At 39.0% G+C, this 15,141-nt stretch overlaps 1 protein-coding gene and 1 long non-coding RNA gene across 3 annotated transcripts in view; one reads left to right on the top strand and one right to left on the bottom strand.

Annotated features, from left to right (window-relative positions):
• The window catches only part of LOC149130500 (uncharacterized), an 84,385-nt gene extending 80,546 nt beyond the window's left edge, over positions 1 to 3,839 (bottom strand). For both annotated transcript variants that reach the window (XR_016238798.1, XR_016238797.1), the window contains exon 1: positions 3,507 to 3,839. This is a non-coding gene — a long non-coding RNA (uncharacterized LOC149130500). The remainder of the gene's footprint in view (positions 1 to 3,506) is intronic.
• A 1,121-nt stretch (positions 3,840 to 4,960) lies between these two features.
• The window catches only part of LOC106872324 (succinyl-CoA:acetate/propanoyl-CoA:succinate CoA transferase), a 67,299-nt gene continuing 57,118 nt past the window's right edge, over positions 4,961 to 15,141 (top strand). Inside the window, exon 1 of the mRNA XM_014919270.3 lies at positions 4,961 to 5,433. Within this exon, the coding sequence (XP_014774756.1) occupies positions 5,232 to 5,433 (202 nt within the window). The 5' untranslated portion in view covers positions 4,961 to 5,231. The remainder of the gene's footprint in view (positions 5,434 to 15,141) is intronic.

Here is a 15,141-nt window from a genome sequence, read left to right as displayed (position 1 = left end):
CTACTGCAATCTCCTGAAGGAGGTCTTGGATCCCTGGCTAGATGACATACGGCTGTCACTTCTTAGGAATCTCATATTCATGCATGACAATGCTACTTTCCACTCTGCTGGGATCACCCAAACATTACCAGGGTCTTACGGCATACAAGGTGAAAGGTTGATGGTATGGTCGCCAGCATCTCCAGATCTTAACCCCATCAAAAAATTTTGGTCTATCATTAAACAAGATGTTTATGCCAATGGACACCAATTTACGTTGAAAGATGTCTTATGGGCGACCATCAAAGCTGCGGCAGCAGAGACAGTCCAACCTTCTACTATTAAGAAATTAGCAGATTCCATGACTAATAGGGTTTTTGAAGTTATCGGTCGAAATGGTTAAATAATTCATTATGTCAATAAATGCTATATTATTATTATGGTTTTCTGTTAAATATATACACAATGCATGCTTAATATGTATCACTAACCTTCATTTTCTGAAAAAAAATATCTAGATGGGCTATTTTCATTCAACAGCTATGAGTGTGGTTCACCCCAAAACTGAAGAATCTGAAGTAAAAACAGAAAGGACTTTACACAGAATAATGAAAACATAATGATGGTGTTACCATAGTGTGCAAACCAGCTGGGAAAAGTTTTATCAAAATCGATTCACAGAAAACCAAGAAATCCTAAATTTCACTTCTAAGCTATTAGCATATCTGTGTTTGTTTGAGTCTGTGTTTGTCCCCAACCGTCACTTGACAACTGGCATTGGTATGTTAATTTCCCTGTAACATAGCAGTTCAGCAAAAGATACTGAACAAATATGTAGCAGACTATTTAAGAAAAGAAAGATACGTACTGGGGTCAATTCATTCAACAAAAAGTTCTTCTAGGAGGTGCCACAGCATGGCCACAGTTTAATGACAGAAACAAGTAAAAGATAAAGGATAGCAATTTCCTTTGGCTGGTGGTGGTGGTGGTGGTGGTGGTGGTGGTGGTGGTGGTGTTATTTATCAGTTTGGGACTCCCCAAGCTCAGACATATGCAGAAATGGTGCAGATTCTGAAGAACTGGGTGTGTATTGCATAGACTGGTGGTCAGCCATGGTCACTGGTGCAAAAATACCATCCAAAGACAATGACTACAATAAAAACTGGCCATCACTGTAGAAAGCAACAAGGTGTAAGCATGGCTAGGTTAAAAAAACTTGCTTTGAAATCATATGGCTTTGGGTTCAGTCTCACTGCATGGCACCTTGGGCAAGTGTCTTTAACTATAGCTGCAGGCCGACTAAAGACCATTGAGGAAATCTGGTTCAAGGAAACTTTGTGGAAGCCATTCGTAATTGTCACTCTGTTGGTTATGAGGACAAGGGTTCCAGTTGATTCAATCAAAGGAACAATTAATGTGCAAGTGGCTGAGTACTCCACAGACACAAGTACTTTTAACTTAGTACTCAGGGAGCTCACTGTGACACAGTGACTGACATGGCTGGCTCTATGAATTACAGATAAAACTCATTTTTGCCAGCTGAGTGGACTGGAGCAATGTGAAATAAAGTGTCTTGCTCAAGAACACAATGCATTGCCAGGAACTGAACTCATGACCTTATGATTGTGAGCAGAATGCCCTAACCACCAAGCCACATGCCTTCACTAAGCCCATCGGACACACACACACACACATACACAGAGGCATACACGTGTGTGAGTGTGTGTGTGTCATTGTCTGCTTCTTACCCCACATGGGTTGGCAATGCATGTTTGTTTGTTTATGTTGCCATAACTTACCAGTTTGGTAAAAGAAACTGATAAAATAAATACCAGGCTTAAAAATAAGATTTGTTGAAAAACACAAGAACAAAAGAACCATCTAAAATCAACACGCACGAATAATGTGGATCCCAAATTGGTTTGCATGCAACCCATTCAAACTCATCCCTTGATAATAGTATTGAGAAAGTGGACAGCTAAGATTATTTGGCAGATTTCTGGTTTAAGCACCTAATATAACAGCTCAAAACTTTTTTTATTTTTTGGTATTTCCTGAAAATGTTTGCGAATTTGTGTCCTACATACAAGAATTCATACTATTATGCAAAAAAAAAAAAAAAATTTTATAAAAAAAGGACGATTTAGCTGCTATTTTAGCTCATCTCATGACCACTTCTTCGTTTCTTTATCACTCTGATATGTATCGATGTTTATCAATATTTTTCTCCCCAGAAACACATTTAATGGAATGATGATGCAGCCAAGGGTGGTCCATTGCTGGGATTTAAGCATAAAATTCGGACTGTTCGTATTTTAAACTCTGATTTTAAAATAATTTCGAAAAGGAGTGGAACTTTTAGGATTTATGGTGGGGAAGGGTTAAAAATGACAAAAAAAATTTATAACCTCATAAATTCTCGTGTGTAGAACACAAATTCGCAAGAAAAGTTCTGAAACTTCCCCAAAATAGAAAAAGTTATGAGGGTTTATATGGGGTACTCAAACCAGAATTCCGTCGACTATGTAACCATTATCAGAATCGTCCGAAAATCAGAAAGAGTGAAACGCTAAATAATCGTTTGTGAACGTTATGCTTTCAGTGAATTATTACAAGTACCTCGTTTTTTCCCTCCCTCTTGAACACACGTGTTTCCATACCCCTATTCGTAATGTGTGTTATATTTTCAAGACCTCTCTTGTCTGAAGTTAAATTAAGGTGACATTGAAGCTGTTTTTCTTTCCCTCTCTCTCTCTCTCTCTCTCTCTCTCTCTTATATATATATGGGTGTGTGTGTATATCTATATATGTATATATATGTGTGTGTGTGTGTATATATATATATATATATATATATATATATATATATATATATATATATATATATATATCTATATATGTATATCGATGTATGTAAATATATGTATCACACTCCCTTACCCCCCTCGTTTCTGTATCTCTATTTCCTTCCCCTTCTCTCTCTCTCACTATACGCTTTTTCTATTTATTTCTCCTCCTCCTCCTCCTCCTCAATCTCATTAATCCTTCTGCTTCCTCCCTCTCGCATTCTACAATTCTCTCTCAATATTATACTCGCTCTTCTCTTTTATCTCTTTGCCTCACTTTTTCTTCCTCGTCTTTGCATTTTCTCTCTCTCTCCATTCACTCCCACCAATCTTTCTCTATCTCTCCCTCCCTTACTCTAGCAATTTACACTTTCTCTCTCTCTCTCTCTCGTAGCTTTCCTTTCCTATTTACTCTTTCCCCACTTTCATTCTTCCCGTTTACTCTCCTCCCCTTCTCACTCTGTCCACCTCTTTTTACTTCTCTACTTTCGATATTTACTTTCTCTCTCTCTCTCCGTCTACCTTTTTACTATTTTTCTATCCACTTCGTCTCTCCCTCTCAATCTCATATCCAGTTTCCTTCTTTCCTCTCCTCTCTCTCACCTCTTTCTTTTACTATTTTTCTATCCACTTCGTCTCTCTTTTTCTTTCTCTCACTCTCTCTCTTTTCTCCCTTCTTACCTCACTTTCTTTTAGTATTTTTCTATCCTTTTCGTCTCTCTGTCTCTGTGTCTCTTCTCCTTCTCTCTTATCTGCTCTATCGCTCTCTTCTCCAACCCTTTTCCTCTCCAACTCCCTTACTCCAGTCCTAATGTTGCAATGTCAAAACAATACGCGGCAAAAGCCGATGATGTCTGCTGCTGCCGCCGTTGTTTCGCTCACCTTCGTCCTACTGCAGTCAGTACCGCTGCACCCAAACATTCTACTGCTGCAGCTAGTGTCCTCACCATCGCCTTCATAACTACAGTTCTGCTGCACTTCCAATTCTTCCTCTTCCACTTCCTCATCCTGCAGTCTCCCCTCTCTTTTAACTTCTAGTTGTTACTTCTCCTCCTCCTCCTTCTCTAATTGCTGTTGCTGCCAATACAACTGCCTCCCTTCTAACTCCTCTCCCTCCCCTCTCTCTATATATTATTCATTCTGCCGATTTCTCCTCTATCTTTCTCTTTCTCTCTCTCTCTCTCTTATTTTACATATTCCTTCTTTCATACCCATTGCTTCACCTTTTATTATTTTTATGTCTTGTAATAATGTTCTTTCTCCTACCTCCAACACATCCTCCTACCATCATTCTAAATGCTGCATCTCTAATGCCTCCCTCTACTTTCTCATTCACATTCTTTCCTCTCTTTCTCCTCATCCTTTCTACTATTCTTGCGCAACCCACATGCTAAGTTCTGCTTCTCTAAAACTTCCTCTTTTTAATTCATTATTCTTTCTCTCTCTTCTCTGCCCCTGCTACTCTTGCATAACACACTCTAAGTTCTGCTTATCTAAAGACTTCCCCTCTTTCTATTTCTTCATTCTCTCTCCATCTCGCCTGCCCCTGCAACTCTTGTGCATCCCCTACGCTGCCTTCTGTTTTTCTAAAGAACTTCCCTCTTTCACTTTCATAGCTCTTTCTCCTCCTCCCCGCTACTCTTGTGCAACTGTTACGTGCACTCCCTCCCTCTAAAGAGTCACACCTCTTTCTCACTCACATCCTTCTATACTTCCTCACCCTCTTACTGCTCTGTCAACTCCAATACCACCACTACCAGATCACTTCCCCTCTCTCCCTCCCTATCTTTTCTTTACTCGATTACTCTTTCTCTTTCTCCTCTGCCACTGTTACTCTTGCGCAACTCACATGTTAAGCTCTGCTCCTCTAAAAATTTCCCCTCTTTATAATTCATTGTTTTTTCTCTGCCTTATTCCATCTCTCTTTCTCCCCCCCCTCTCTCTCCTCTTGACTCCCTTTTAACTCTTGCTCCTCATCCCCTCCTTTTCTCTGTTCTTTATGTAACTGGTATTTTCCACAACCATCCACATCTCCACCAAGCGCTTCTTCTTCTTCTTCTCCTCCTCCTCCTCCGCAACACTTATCACCCTACCCCCCTCTCCAACCGTTCCTCTGCTGCTGCTTCTGGTGCTGCAGTTTGCGATTTGGCATTGTCTGAGGAGTCAAAGAAGACAAGAACCACCATACACGGCGTTTAAGGGGTCCCAGCTATTCCGGCAGTTGATCCTTAATGGTTTTTTAAAGACACGTTTATAAAGGAACACTTACGGGACAAAGAACAGACGGGTCACATTTGCAATACATAAAAATACGTACATATTATAATTCATAAATCTATTTCTACTTTTTGTCCTCAAACAACTTCGCCAAATTCTTTTAAGTACGTCAGCAAAAGTATTGAAGTGATGTCGACTCTGAGAGTTCTAAACCGGCTTGTGGGCCGCTACCATCCGAAGATCGCATCAAATGGGGTATGTGGGGCTAGCAGAGCCAGTTGGGCGATCACTAGGGGTTTCTATGCCGGCACGATGGAACCGTTCCACCCGTACCCGGAACGCGAACAGAACTGGGTGTCCGCCGAAGAAGCCGTCTCAGTCGTAAAATCAGGTAAGTTACGATATATACACACGTATATGTATATATAGCATGTATATATGATATGATGTGTGTGTGTTGGAAACTGATACCTTTGCTAACTATCGTTACTCCGAGTTTCATGTTTCCATTCTTACCATCGGAAACGAGCCCGAAAGAAAAAAAATCCCCCCAAAAAGCAAGATCAAAAACCTTCTAAGATTACTGGTTTCAATTTTCAATGTATGTATTAATTATTCATAACCGGCAGTAGAGTGACTCGAGGGCCGGGAGTTCGTGTATGCACACACGCACACATCGATTATTCTTCTCTTCTTGTCGGTTTTTTTTAAACAAGCATAAAACAATAAATACATATAAATACATACGTACACACGTAAATACATATATATATTCATACATACGTACACATTATAAATACATAAATATATATCTATGTGTATAGACGCCTCATACATTCATACATACACACACACACACATATATATATATATATATATAGCCACATACCTATAAATTTGTATATGATATATATATAGCCGCATATCTATAAATAAATACATAAATGATGATGACGTGAAAGTGGCTGAATATTCCTCAGCCGGAATTAGTATGAACAGTAGTGTGTGTGTGTGTGTGTGTGTGTGTGTAAGAGAGATAGAAGGCTGGCCTTTTGAATCACATGTACAATTCATTCCTTCTATGCAATTTCTGTCAACGCAGTTTCATTCACAATGCTTGGGTCGACCAGAAGTTACGTTATAAGCCCGAGAAACCGTATAGGGTGTTCAAATCCTGGACCTTCTCATGGTTGGAAAGTGAAATTGTTAATCATTCGGCTCTATCAGCATCTAATTAAATATCTCTGATAAATAATTGTTTCAAATTTTAAAACAGGGCCAGCAATTTTCAGTGGAGAGGGTTAACCGATTACCCGACCTCAGTACTCAACTGGCCCTTATTTTATTGGTCACAGACGTATGAAAAGCAATGTTGACCTCCACGTAATTTGAACTCAGAATCTAAAGAGCCCGAAGAAATGCCGCCAAATAGTTTGTCCAACACGCTAACGATCCTGTCAGCTTGTCGCCGCCTTCTAATGCTTTCTTTCTTTCTTTCTCTCCCCTCCCCCTCTCTCAAATGGATCTCGAATTTTACAATAAATATTGAACTATCTGATCAACTAAGCTGCCTGCTCACTGAATTACTGTTACTGCATATATGGATGAATATTCCACAGACATATGTACCCTTAATGTACTCCTGAGGCCAAATCGGAATGATGCAGCGCGTGACAAGGCTGATCGTTTGAATTATGGGGGTAATCCATTCAATGGGCTTCCACACTGTTTTCATGTACCCAACTTCTTCCCATAAGGCTTTGACTGCCCTGAAGCTTACCCAAGTTCCCATGCAGCAGGATTGAAACCAGGATCTTGTGATTGCTAAGCAAAAGTAAGGATTTGCAAAGCAAAAGTCTACCTGCCATGTAGTCTCGCATATCCCTTGTCCTCAGAGTTTGGTGATAGAACAGAAGTTTGGTGACATCCAAAAAAGCCCTTGACCATATCTGGTATGTGAATCTCCGATTAAAACTGTAGCCCTACACCCACTCTTCTACGGTTTCATCCATCTCATGTCTGTTTGATCAGTGTTTTCCTATCTAGTTGCATTATCATGATGTGTGTGTGTGTGCTGACGACGCTCTCTCTGCCCAGGACCCTTTCAATTCTAGTGTGTTGTGCTGTTTTTCCTCCTCTTCCATGCTCTTCCTCCAATGTCAATGATCTCCCTCCTGGCTCTCACCACCAACAATGCCTTCTGTTATACAGATGTCCTCACCGTTCATTTCCCTTACTGTTCTCTCCGTAGCAATATAAGCCCCTGACCAAATCAGTGCAAGAGACCCTATAATCTTTTAGCTATATAATCTTTCACACGGCACCAGCATGGGTGTTTTTTTTATGTGGTACCAGCACCTGGAAGGACAGGCTTGTATGCATGGATGACAGTGATTTTACTTAGCTTGACGTGTCTTATCAAGTACAGCAAATCTTGATATCTGTCAGTCCCTTGTCATTTCTTCACCACTTTGTCTCACGTCTTCCTAGGTCTACCCCTTCCACAGGTACCCTCCACTATTAGAGTTTGGCACTTCTTTATGCAACTGTCCACACTAATTTTAGTCATTAGACTGCAGCCATACTGGGGCACTGCTTTGAAGAATTTTTGGTCAAATGAATTGACCCTAGTACTTATTTTTTATTAGGCCAGGTACTTAGTCTACCAGTCTCTTGTTGCTAGGTTTGCCTCGATCCTTCAAGTAAATATATATATATATATATATATATATACTGGAGTAAGCACATGAAATGTGCAACAAGGTGGAAAAAAGAGTACTCAAATACCAGAGGTAGAGTAATATGCTTTATTTAAAAGCAGCAGAAATATAACAAAAGACTGTTACTCGGAGTTTCACATTCCCGTTCATCGGACAGTAACAAAACTGTCCGATGAATGGGAATGTGAAACTCTGAGTAACAGTCTTTTGTTATATTTCTGCTGCTTTTAAATAAAGTATATATATATATATATATATATATATAGTTTTAGGGAAAATAACCAAGTTTCAAAAACTCATCGATGAAAATCCACTATCACATATAGAAAAATTAATATTTAAAAGCACAATAAATGAGTATAATATATATATATATGTATGATGGGCTTCTTTCAGTTTCTGTCTACCACATCCACTCACAAGGCTTTGGTCAGCCTGAGACTATAGTAGAAGACATTTGCCCAAGGTGCCATCCAGTGGAACTAAACGTGGAACCATGTGGTTGAGAAGCAAGCTTCTTGCCACACAGTCAAACCTGTGTCTATGAAAATTTAATTACTACTCTATAGATTGAAAGAATAATGAGTAGCATTAATTGAATTTTTGAAAGTTCTTGGGTTCGCATCAGAGATGTTAACATCATTTTTTTATTAATAGCAACTCACAGCATGCATAGATCAGAATTGGGCCCATAGATCCATAAGGTCCCTGGGCAAACTGCTCAGTGAGCCCAAACCTTAAAATGGCACTGGTTTCCATCCGTTAACTTTCTAAACCCAAATTTCCTCCATGTGCAATCTACCCTCAACACCTTATGCCACATCTGCCTAGACTCCATGAATAATTTTGTCATGTAAGCCACAATCGCTACCCCTATCAGAAAACATGAACCCTTTCGATACCAACTGGCCTCAGGCTACCCCTTGTCCTATGATACAAACTTCCTATTTTGAAGTGATTTAAATTAAAAAACCTTTCTTCAAATTTTCGTATTAATTTTTGTCCCAAACACCAGCTTAATTAGGACAAAATTATTTCGATAATTTCTTCATTATTTGTAAAATCAATTGAAAGTAAGTTAGTGCCTTTCAAAAGGGTAAAAAAAGGGTTGATTGACCTCACCCCTATTACACATGAGCTGCACACACTTAGACAAATCACAATTGCTTCTGGTCAGGTAAAGGTAAAGTTTCCTTCTTGAGTCATATCGACTCATAAGGGCCAGTTTCCCCAGTTTCCATGGCCTGGACTGGACGCTGGTTTCTTGCAGAATTACTCATTTTTGTCAGCTGAGTGGACTGCAGTAACATGAAATGAAATGTTTTGCTCAAGAACACAAAGTGTCTCCCAAACCAGGAATTGAAACCACAACCTTATTATCATGAGTTCAACACACTAACCACTAGTTCATGTGCCTCATTTCACTATCCCTCATGATGTTTTTATAACCAAAGCTACAATTCGGGAACAGGAGGTTTACCTTCAGAGTTAGTTCAATCAACTGAACTAACGAACTCACTGAATTAGCATAGAAGTGACTTTGCATTCCACCATCATCTGTACCCTTAACTGGTTTGATGCCAACCTGCTATCTTTGGTTCTAAGAGACAAAGCTCCCCCTCTTAAAGTGAGATAAAATAAAATCTTCCATAAAAAAACATACATATATGCATATTTCATTCCATATTGGATACCTCTGATGAGTGCAGGGTTACATAATTGGATTGTTACCTAACACTCTGTTGAACCCCTAGCTCAAAACTGATTGGCAAGATCGACTATAATGGATATATAATACTGTACACTTTGGATAATATATATATATATATATATATATATATATATATAGGTGCAGGCATGGCTTTGTGGTAAGAAGATTGCTTCTCAACCACATGGTGAGTGGGCAAACAAAGGAAAAGGGCACTCAACATATTTAGTAGGAGTTACACGTATTATTTAAAAGAGTTTGAAGTTGCATGGAACTGAATCACTTTTTTGAAATAATATATATATATATAAATATATATATATATATATATATATATATATATATATATATATATATATATATTTATATATATATATATTATTTCAAAAAAGTGATTCAGTTCCATGCAACTTCAAACTCTTTTAAATAATACGTGTAACTCCTACTAAATACACAACAGTTTCTATATATATATATATATATATTCCAGAGTAAGCACATAAATATGCAACAAGGTGGAAAAAAGAGAACTCAAATACCAGAGGTAGAGTAATATGCTTTATTTAAAAGCAGCAGAAATATAACAAAAAGCACCAGAAATAAATATTTATTAATGTGCAGCCCTTGACTTTTTCCATACTGGTGTTTTTTTAAACCTAATATTTACATACTACTATTATTTATAGCTTTATCTTCTTTGAGTACCACTTATAAAACCAGTGTGTGTGTGTATGTGTGGGTGGGTGCATGCGCGTGCACGTGCACGTATCTTTTGCTTATTCTTAACTTTAAAGTTCCACTGCTGCTGCTTTATCGAATTAATTACTTGACTAGAATTTTTAGAACATGTTTTAGTTTACTAAACTAAGGTGAACACGTTTCATTGAAAGAAGTCTCTGATTGGATGTTTTCAAATCCGTGAGGAGAGAGGGAGTTGCAGTCGAAAGATGAAAGTGTGAAAGGAGCCCATTGTATACGTGTGTGTGTGTGTGTTTGTGTGTGTGTGTGTGTGTGTGTTTGTGTGTGTGTGTGTGTGTGTGTGTGTGTGTTTGTGTCTGTCCCCTATCACTGCTTGACAACCAGTGATGGTTTGTTTACATTCCCATGCTCAATAGAGTAAGTACCAGGCTTTAGAAAAAAATAAGTACTGGGGTTGATTCATTCAGCTATGCCCCAGCATGGCCACAGTCTAACGACTGAAACAGATAAAAAATGAAACAGACCTACAGAAAGTGAGTGGTGAATTTCAAGTATTACGGAGTTAAGAGTAATTTAGGTGCAGGTGTGGCTGTGTGGTAAGATACTTGTTCTCCTCCAACCACATGGTTTTGGGTTCAGTCCCACTGCATGGCACCTTAGGCAAATGTCTTTTACTATAGCCTTGGGCCAACCAAAGCCTTGTGAGTGGATTTGGTTGACAGAAACTGAAAAAAGTGGCGAGCTGGCAGAAATGTTAGCACGCCGGGCGAAATGCTTAGTGGTATTTCGCCTGCTGCTACGTTCTGAGTTCAAATTCCACCAAGGTTGACTTTGCCTTTCATCCTTTCGGGGTTGATTAAATAAGTACCAATTATGCACTGGGGTCGATATAATCGACTTAATCTGTTTGTCTGTCCTTGTTTGTCCCCTCTGTGTGTAGCCCCTTGGGGGCAGTAAAGAAATAAGAAACTGAAAAAAGCCCATTGTATATATATGTATGTGTGTGTGTGTGTCCTTGTGTCTGTGTTTGTCCTCCACCATCACTTGACGACCAGTTTTAGTGTGTTTATGTTCCCATAACTTAGTGGTTTGACAAGAGAGACTGATAAAATAAGCACTAAGCTTAAAAAAGTAAGTCTTGAGGTTAATTTGTTCAACTAAAATTCTTCAAGGCAGTGCCCCAGCATGGTCACAGTCAACTGACTGAAACAAATAAAAAAGAAGTATTAGAAGAGAGGAAAACTGAAATTGAAAAACAGAAAACAATTCAAATAAAGAGAAAACAGGAAGACATTAGGGAGCTGGGAGACACGAGGAGGCAGGAAAAGCAAAATCTAGATCCCGCCAAACACCAGCAGTCATGTTATGCATAATAATTACTGCTGTAATGTGAGAGTTCAATTACCGCCCACAACTGCATGTGCAGCAGCTAAACTTACTCATGCGAAATTATGCAATATAATTTAAGGCGGCAAGCTGTTGGAGTTGTTATTGCACCAGGCGAAATGCTTAGCGGCATTTTGTTCAAACTCGGCTGAAGTCAACCTTGTTATTCATCATCCTTTTGTAGTCGATAAAATAAGCATCAGTTGAGCCCCAGGGTTGATGTAATTGACTTATCCATCTCCCCCCTAACACCGAAATTGCTGGCCTTGTGCCAAAATTTAAAATCCAAATTATGCAATAATTCCCAATGCATGCATTATCCATGTATAAAAGGTAGATTGTCATGTGGTTGAACAAAATAATAAGATTGTTAGAATGCAGAAAGAAAATGAAATGGGAAAAAAAAGGAAAAATTATTTATTTATTTACATACAAAAGTATATATTATGTGTATATGTATATATATGTGTGTATATTAGTGCAGGCATGGCTTTGTGGTAAGAAGTTTGCTTATCAGCTACATGGTTCTAGGTTCAGTCCCACTGTGCTGCCCTTTGGGCAAGTGTCTTCTATTATGGCCTTGGGCCAGCCAAAGCATTGTGAGCAGATTTGTTAGACAGAAACTGAAAAGAAGCCCATTGTATAAGTATGTGTGTATATATATATATATATATATATATATATATATATATATATATATATATATATATATATATAAATATATTTATGATGGGCTTCTTGTGAGTGTACATGTGTGTGTATATATATATATATATATATATATATATATATACATATGCATATATACATATATATATATGTATATATATATATATATATAAGGGTGCGCTGAAAGTGTAGCTGCTAGAATAAGAATAGCCTGGGCAAAGTTCAGAGAGCTCTTACCTCTGCTGGTGACAAGGGGGCTTTCACTCACAGTAAAAGGTAGACTGTATGATGCATGTGCACGAACAGCCATGCTACATGGCAGTGAAACATGGGCCGTGACTGTTGAGGACATGCGTATGGTTGCAAGAGATGAAGCCAGTATGCTCCGATGGATTTGTAATTTCACTGTGCATACTCTAAAGAGTGTAAAGTACCTTGAGAGAAAAGTTGGACCTAAGAAGCATCAGTTGTGGTGTGCAAGAGAGACGATTGTGCTGGTATGGACATGTGGCAAGAACGGATTAGGACAGCTAAGTGAAAAAGTGCCACACCCTAGCAGTTGAGGGAAACTGTGGAAGACCTGGGATGATGTGGTGAAGCACGACCTCTGAACATTAGGCCTCACTGAGGCAATGACTTGTGACCGAGACCTTTGGAAATATGCAGTGTGTGAGAAGACCCGGCAAGCCAAGTGAGACCATAACCCATGGCCTATGCCAGGGGTGTAACCAGCCCACTTATGCGTACTTTTCCTTCATTGGACACTAAACTCTGCTTGTGAAGACCTGTTGAGGCAAGTGAAATCGAAATCAAATCAAATTCACAAATTCAATGACTGGCACCCGTGCCAGTGGAGCGCTAAGAGCACCATCTGAGCAGGATCGCTGCCAGAGCAGCTGGCTGGTTTCCATGCCGGTGGCACGTAAAAAGCACCATTCAAAACGTGATCGTTACCAGCGTCGCCTTACTGGCACGTGAAAAAACATTTGAGCGAGGTCGTTGCCAGTACCGCTGGACTGGCTCCTGTGCAGGTGGCACGTGAAAAACACCACTTGAGTGTGACATGTTAAATGATGATGATGATGTGAGGATGGCTCACAGAGAGGTGATAACAAGAAGCAATAAATCTGACTTTAGACAATCTCTTTATATCCAACAGGTGCAAACATAGTTGTGTGGTAAGTTGCTTGCTTCCCAATCACATAGTTCTGAGTTCAGTCCCACTGCATGGTACTTTGGCCTCGTGTCTTCTACTTTAGCCTTGCACCTATTAAAAGCCTGGTGAGTGGATTTGGTAGACAGATGTATGTGTGTGTGTTTGTGCTACTGTGTCCTTTCTTTGACATTGCATGATAGCTGTGAGTGAGTGTCACTGTCAAGCAAGCAGTGTTCTTTGTTTGCAATCTTTCGAGACATGACTGGCCACAGGGAAATATTACCATACCTGGAAACAGGTGTGGGTTTATGGCAGGAAGGGCACGTGGCCATCGAAAATCCACCTTAGCAAATTCCATCCAACCCATGCAAACATGGAAAAATGGACACTGAAGCTCTGATGATGTATTATCCAAAGGTAAAATTATATACAAGGGAAATAATAGACAAAAAGAACACTAAATAACAGTAGTACACAAAGTTGGACAGGTAAAATATTTCAGGGAAGTGCTTTGAGATTTTGATGATGTGATTGTTTATTTTTAGAAAGACATAGTTGGGTAGCTGTGAGATACCAGTTCTTGCTGGTTTGAACATAAATGATGTAGAATATTTGGACTGAGTATGACTTGTTTAAATGCTGAAGGTAAACTAAAACAAGTTTAACTGGTTGAGAAAGTAAAGAAAACAAGCATATTTGTTTACAACCCAGTGTACAAAAGCAGTGAAGGTTTCTTATGAAAACAAGATGGCTACAGGACGAAACACAATTTCACTGTAGAGTAATAATTATGACAAAATGAGAAGCTGGCACACTGGGTACCATGAAGTGTACTTGATGATGATAAAAGCAAATGTATAATACAAGAATGAATATAGAAGCCTTGTAGAGTAACTTAGCAAAGAGGATAAGGAAAAAGAGTGGACCTATTAATTGGAATTAAACAAAGGCTCGCAGTGAAGTCAATGTAGTGTGCTCATTGGTTAGATGAAACCTTACTGGTTATATTTGGTATCTTTTATCTTAGAATTGTTTCAATCATTGGACTGAGGACATGCTGGAGCACTGCCTTGAAGAGTTTAGTTGAACAATTTGACCCTAGTACTTTTCTTTTTAAAATCTGGTACATATTGTATCAGTCTCTTTTGCTAAGTTATGGAGACATAAACAAACTAACACCAGTTGCCAAGGCAGTGGTGGAGAACAAACATAAAAACACTCATACACACACACATACACACACACACCATCATCATCATCTTTTAACCATTTAACATTAAAACTGGCCATATCTGGCCCAAATATTCTTCTTGTTTTATGTCCGAACTGGCTAGATCTGGCCTCTCACTCATACCTTAAAATGTCATTCTAAAAAGACACAGTCACGTCATTGAAATCTCAAAGCTATGAGATAATGCATGATTAATTCAAAACAATGGGAATAAATATGCATCACATTTGACAGAATAATCTGTATGCTAAAAAGGTTAATGTCTGTCTTCATGCTGGCATGGGTTAGATGGTTTGACAGAAGCTGATAAGCCAGAGGACTGTGCCAAGCTTCTCTGCTTGATTTGACATGGTTTTTATCACTGGACACCCTTCCTAATGTCAACCATTTTACAGAGTATACAGTGCGCTCTATACATGGCACCAGCATGGGTGCCTTTCACATAGCATGGGCAAGGGTGCTTCTTTTACGTGGCACCAGCACAGGTGTTCTATACATGGTGCTAGCATATGGACTTTATATGTGGCATC

The sequence above is a fragment of the Octopus bimaculoides genome, chromosome 28, assembly GCF_046866305.1.
Source record: "Octopus bimaculoides isolate indiv1 chromosome 28, ASM4686630v1, whole genome shotgun sequence".
Taxonomy (NCBI): Eukaryota; Metazoa; Mollusca; class Cephalopoda; order Octopoda; family Octopodidae; genus Octopus; species Octopus bimaculoides.
This window is presented reverse-complemented; position numbering and strand designations above follow the sequence as displayed.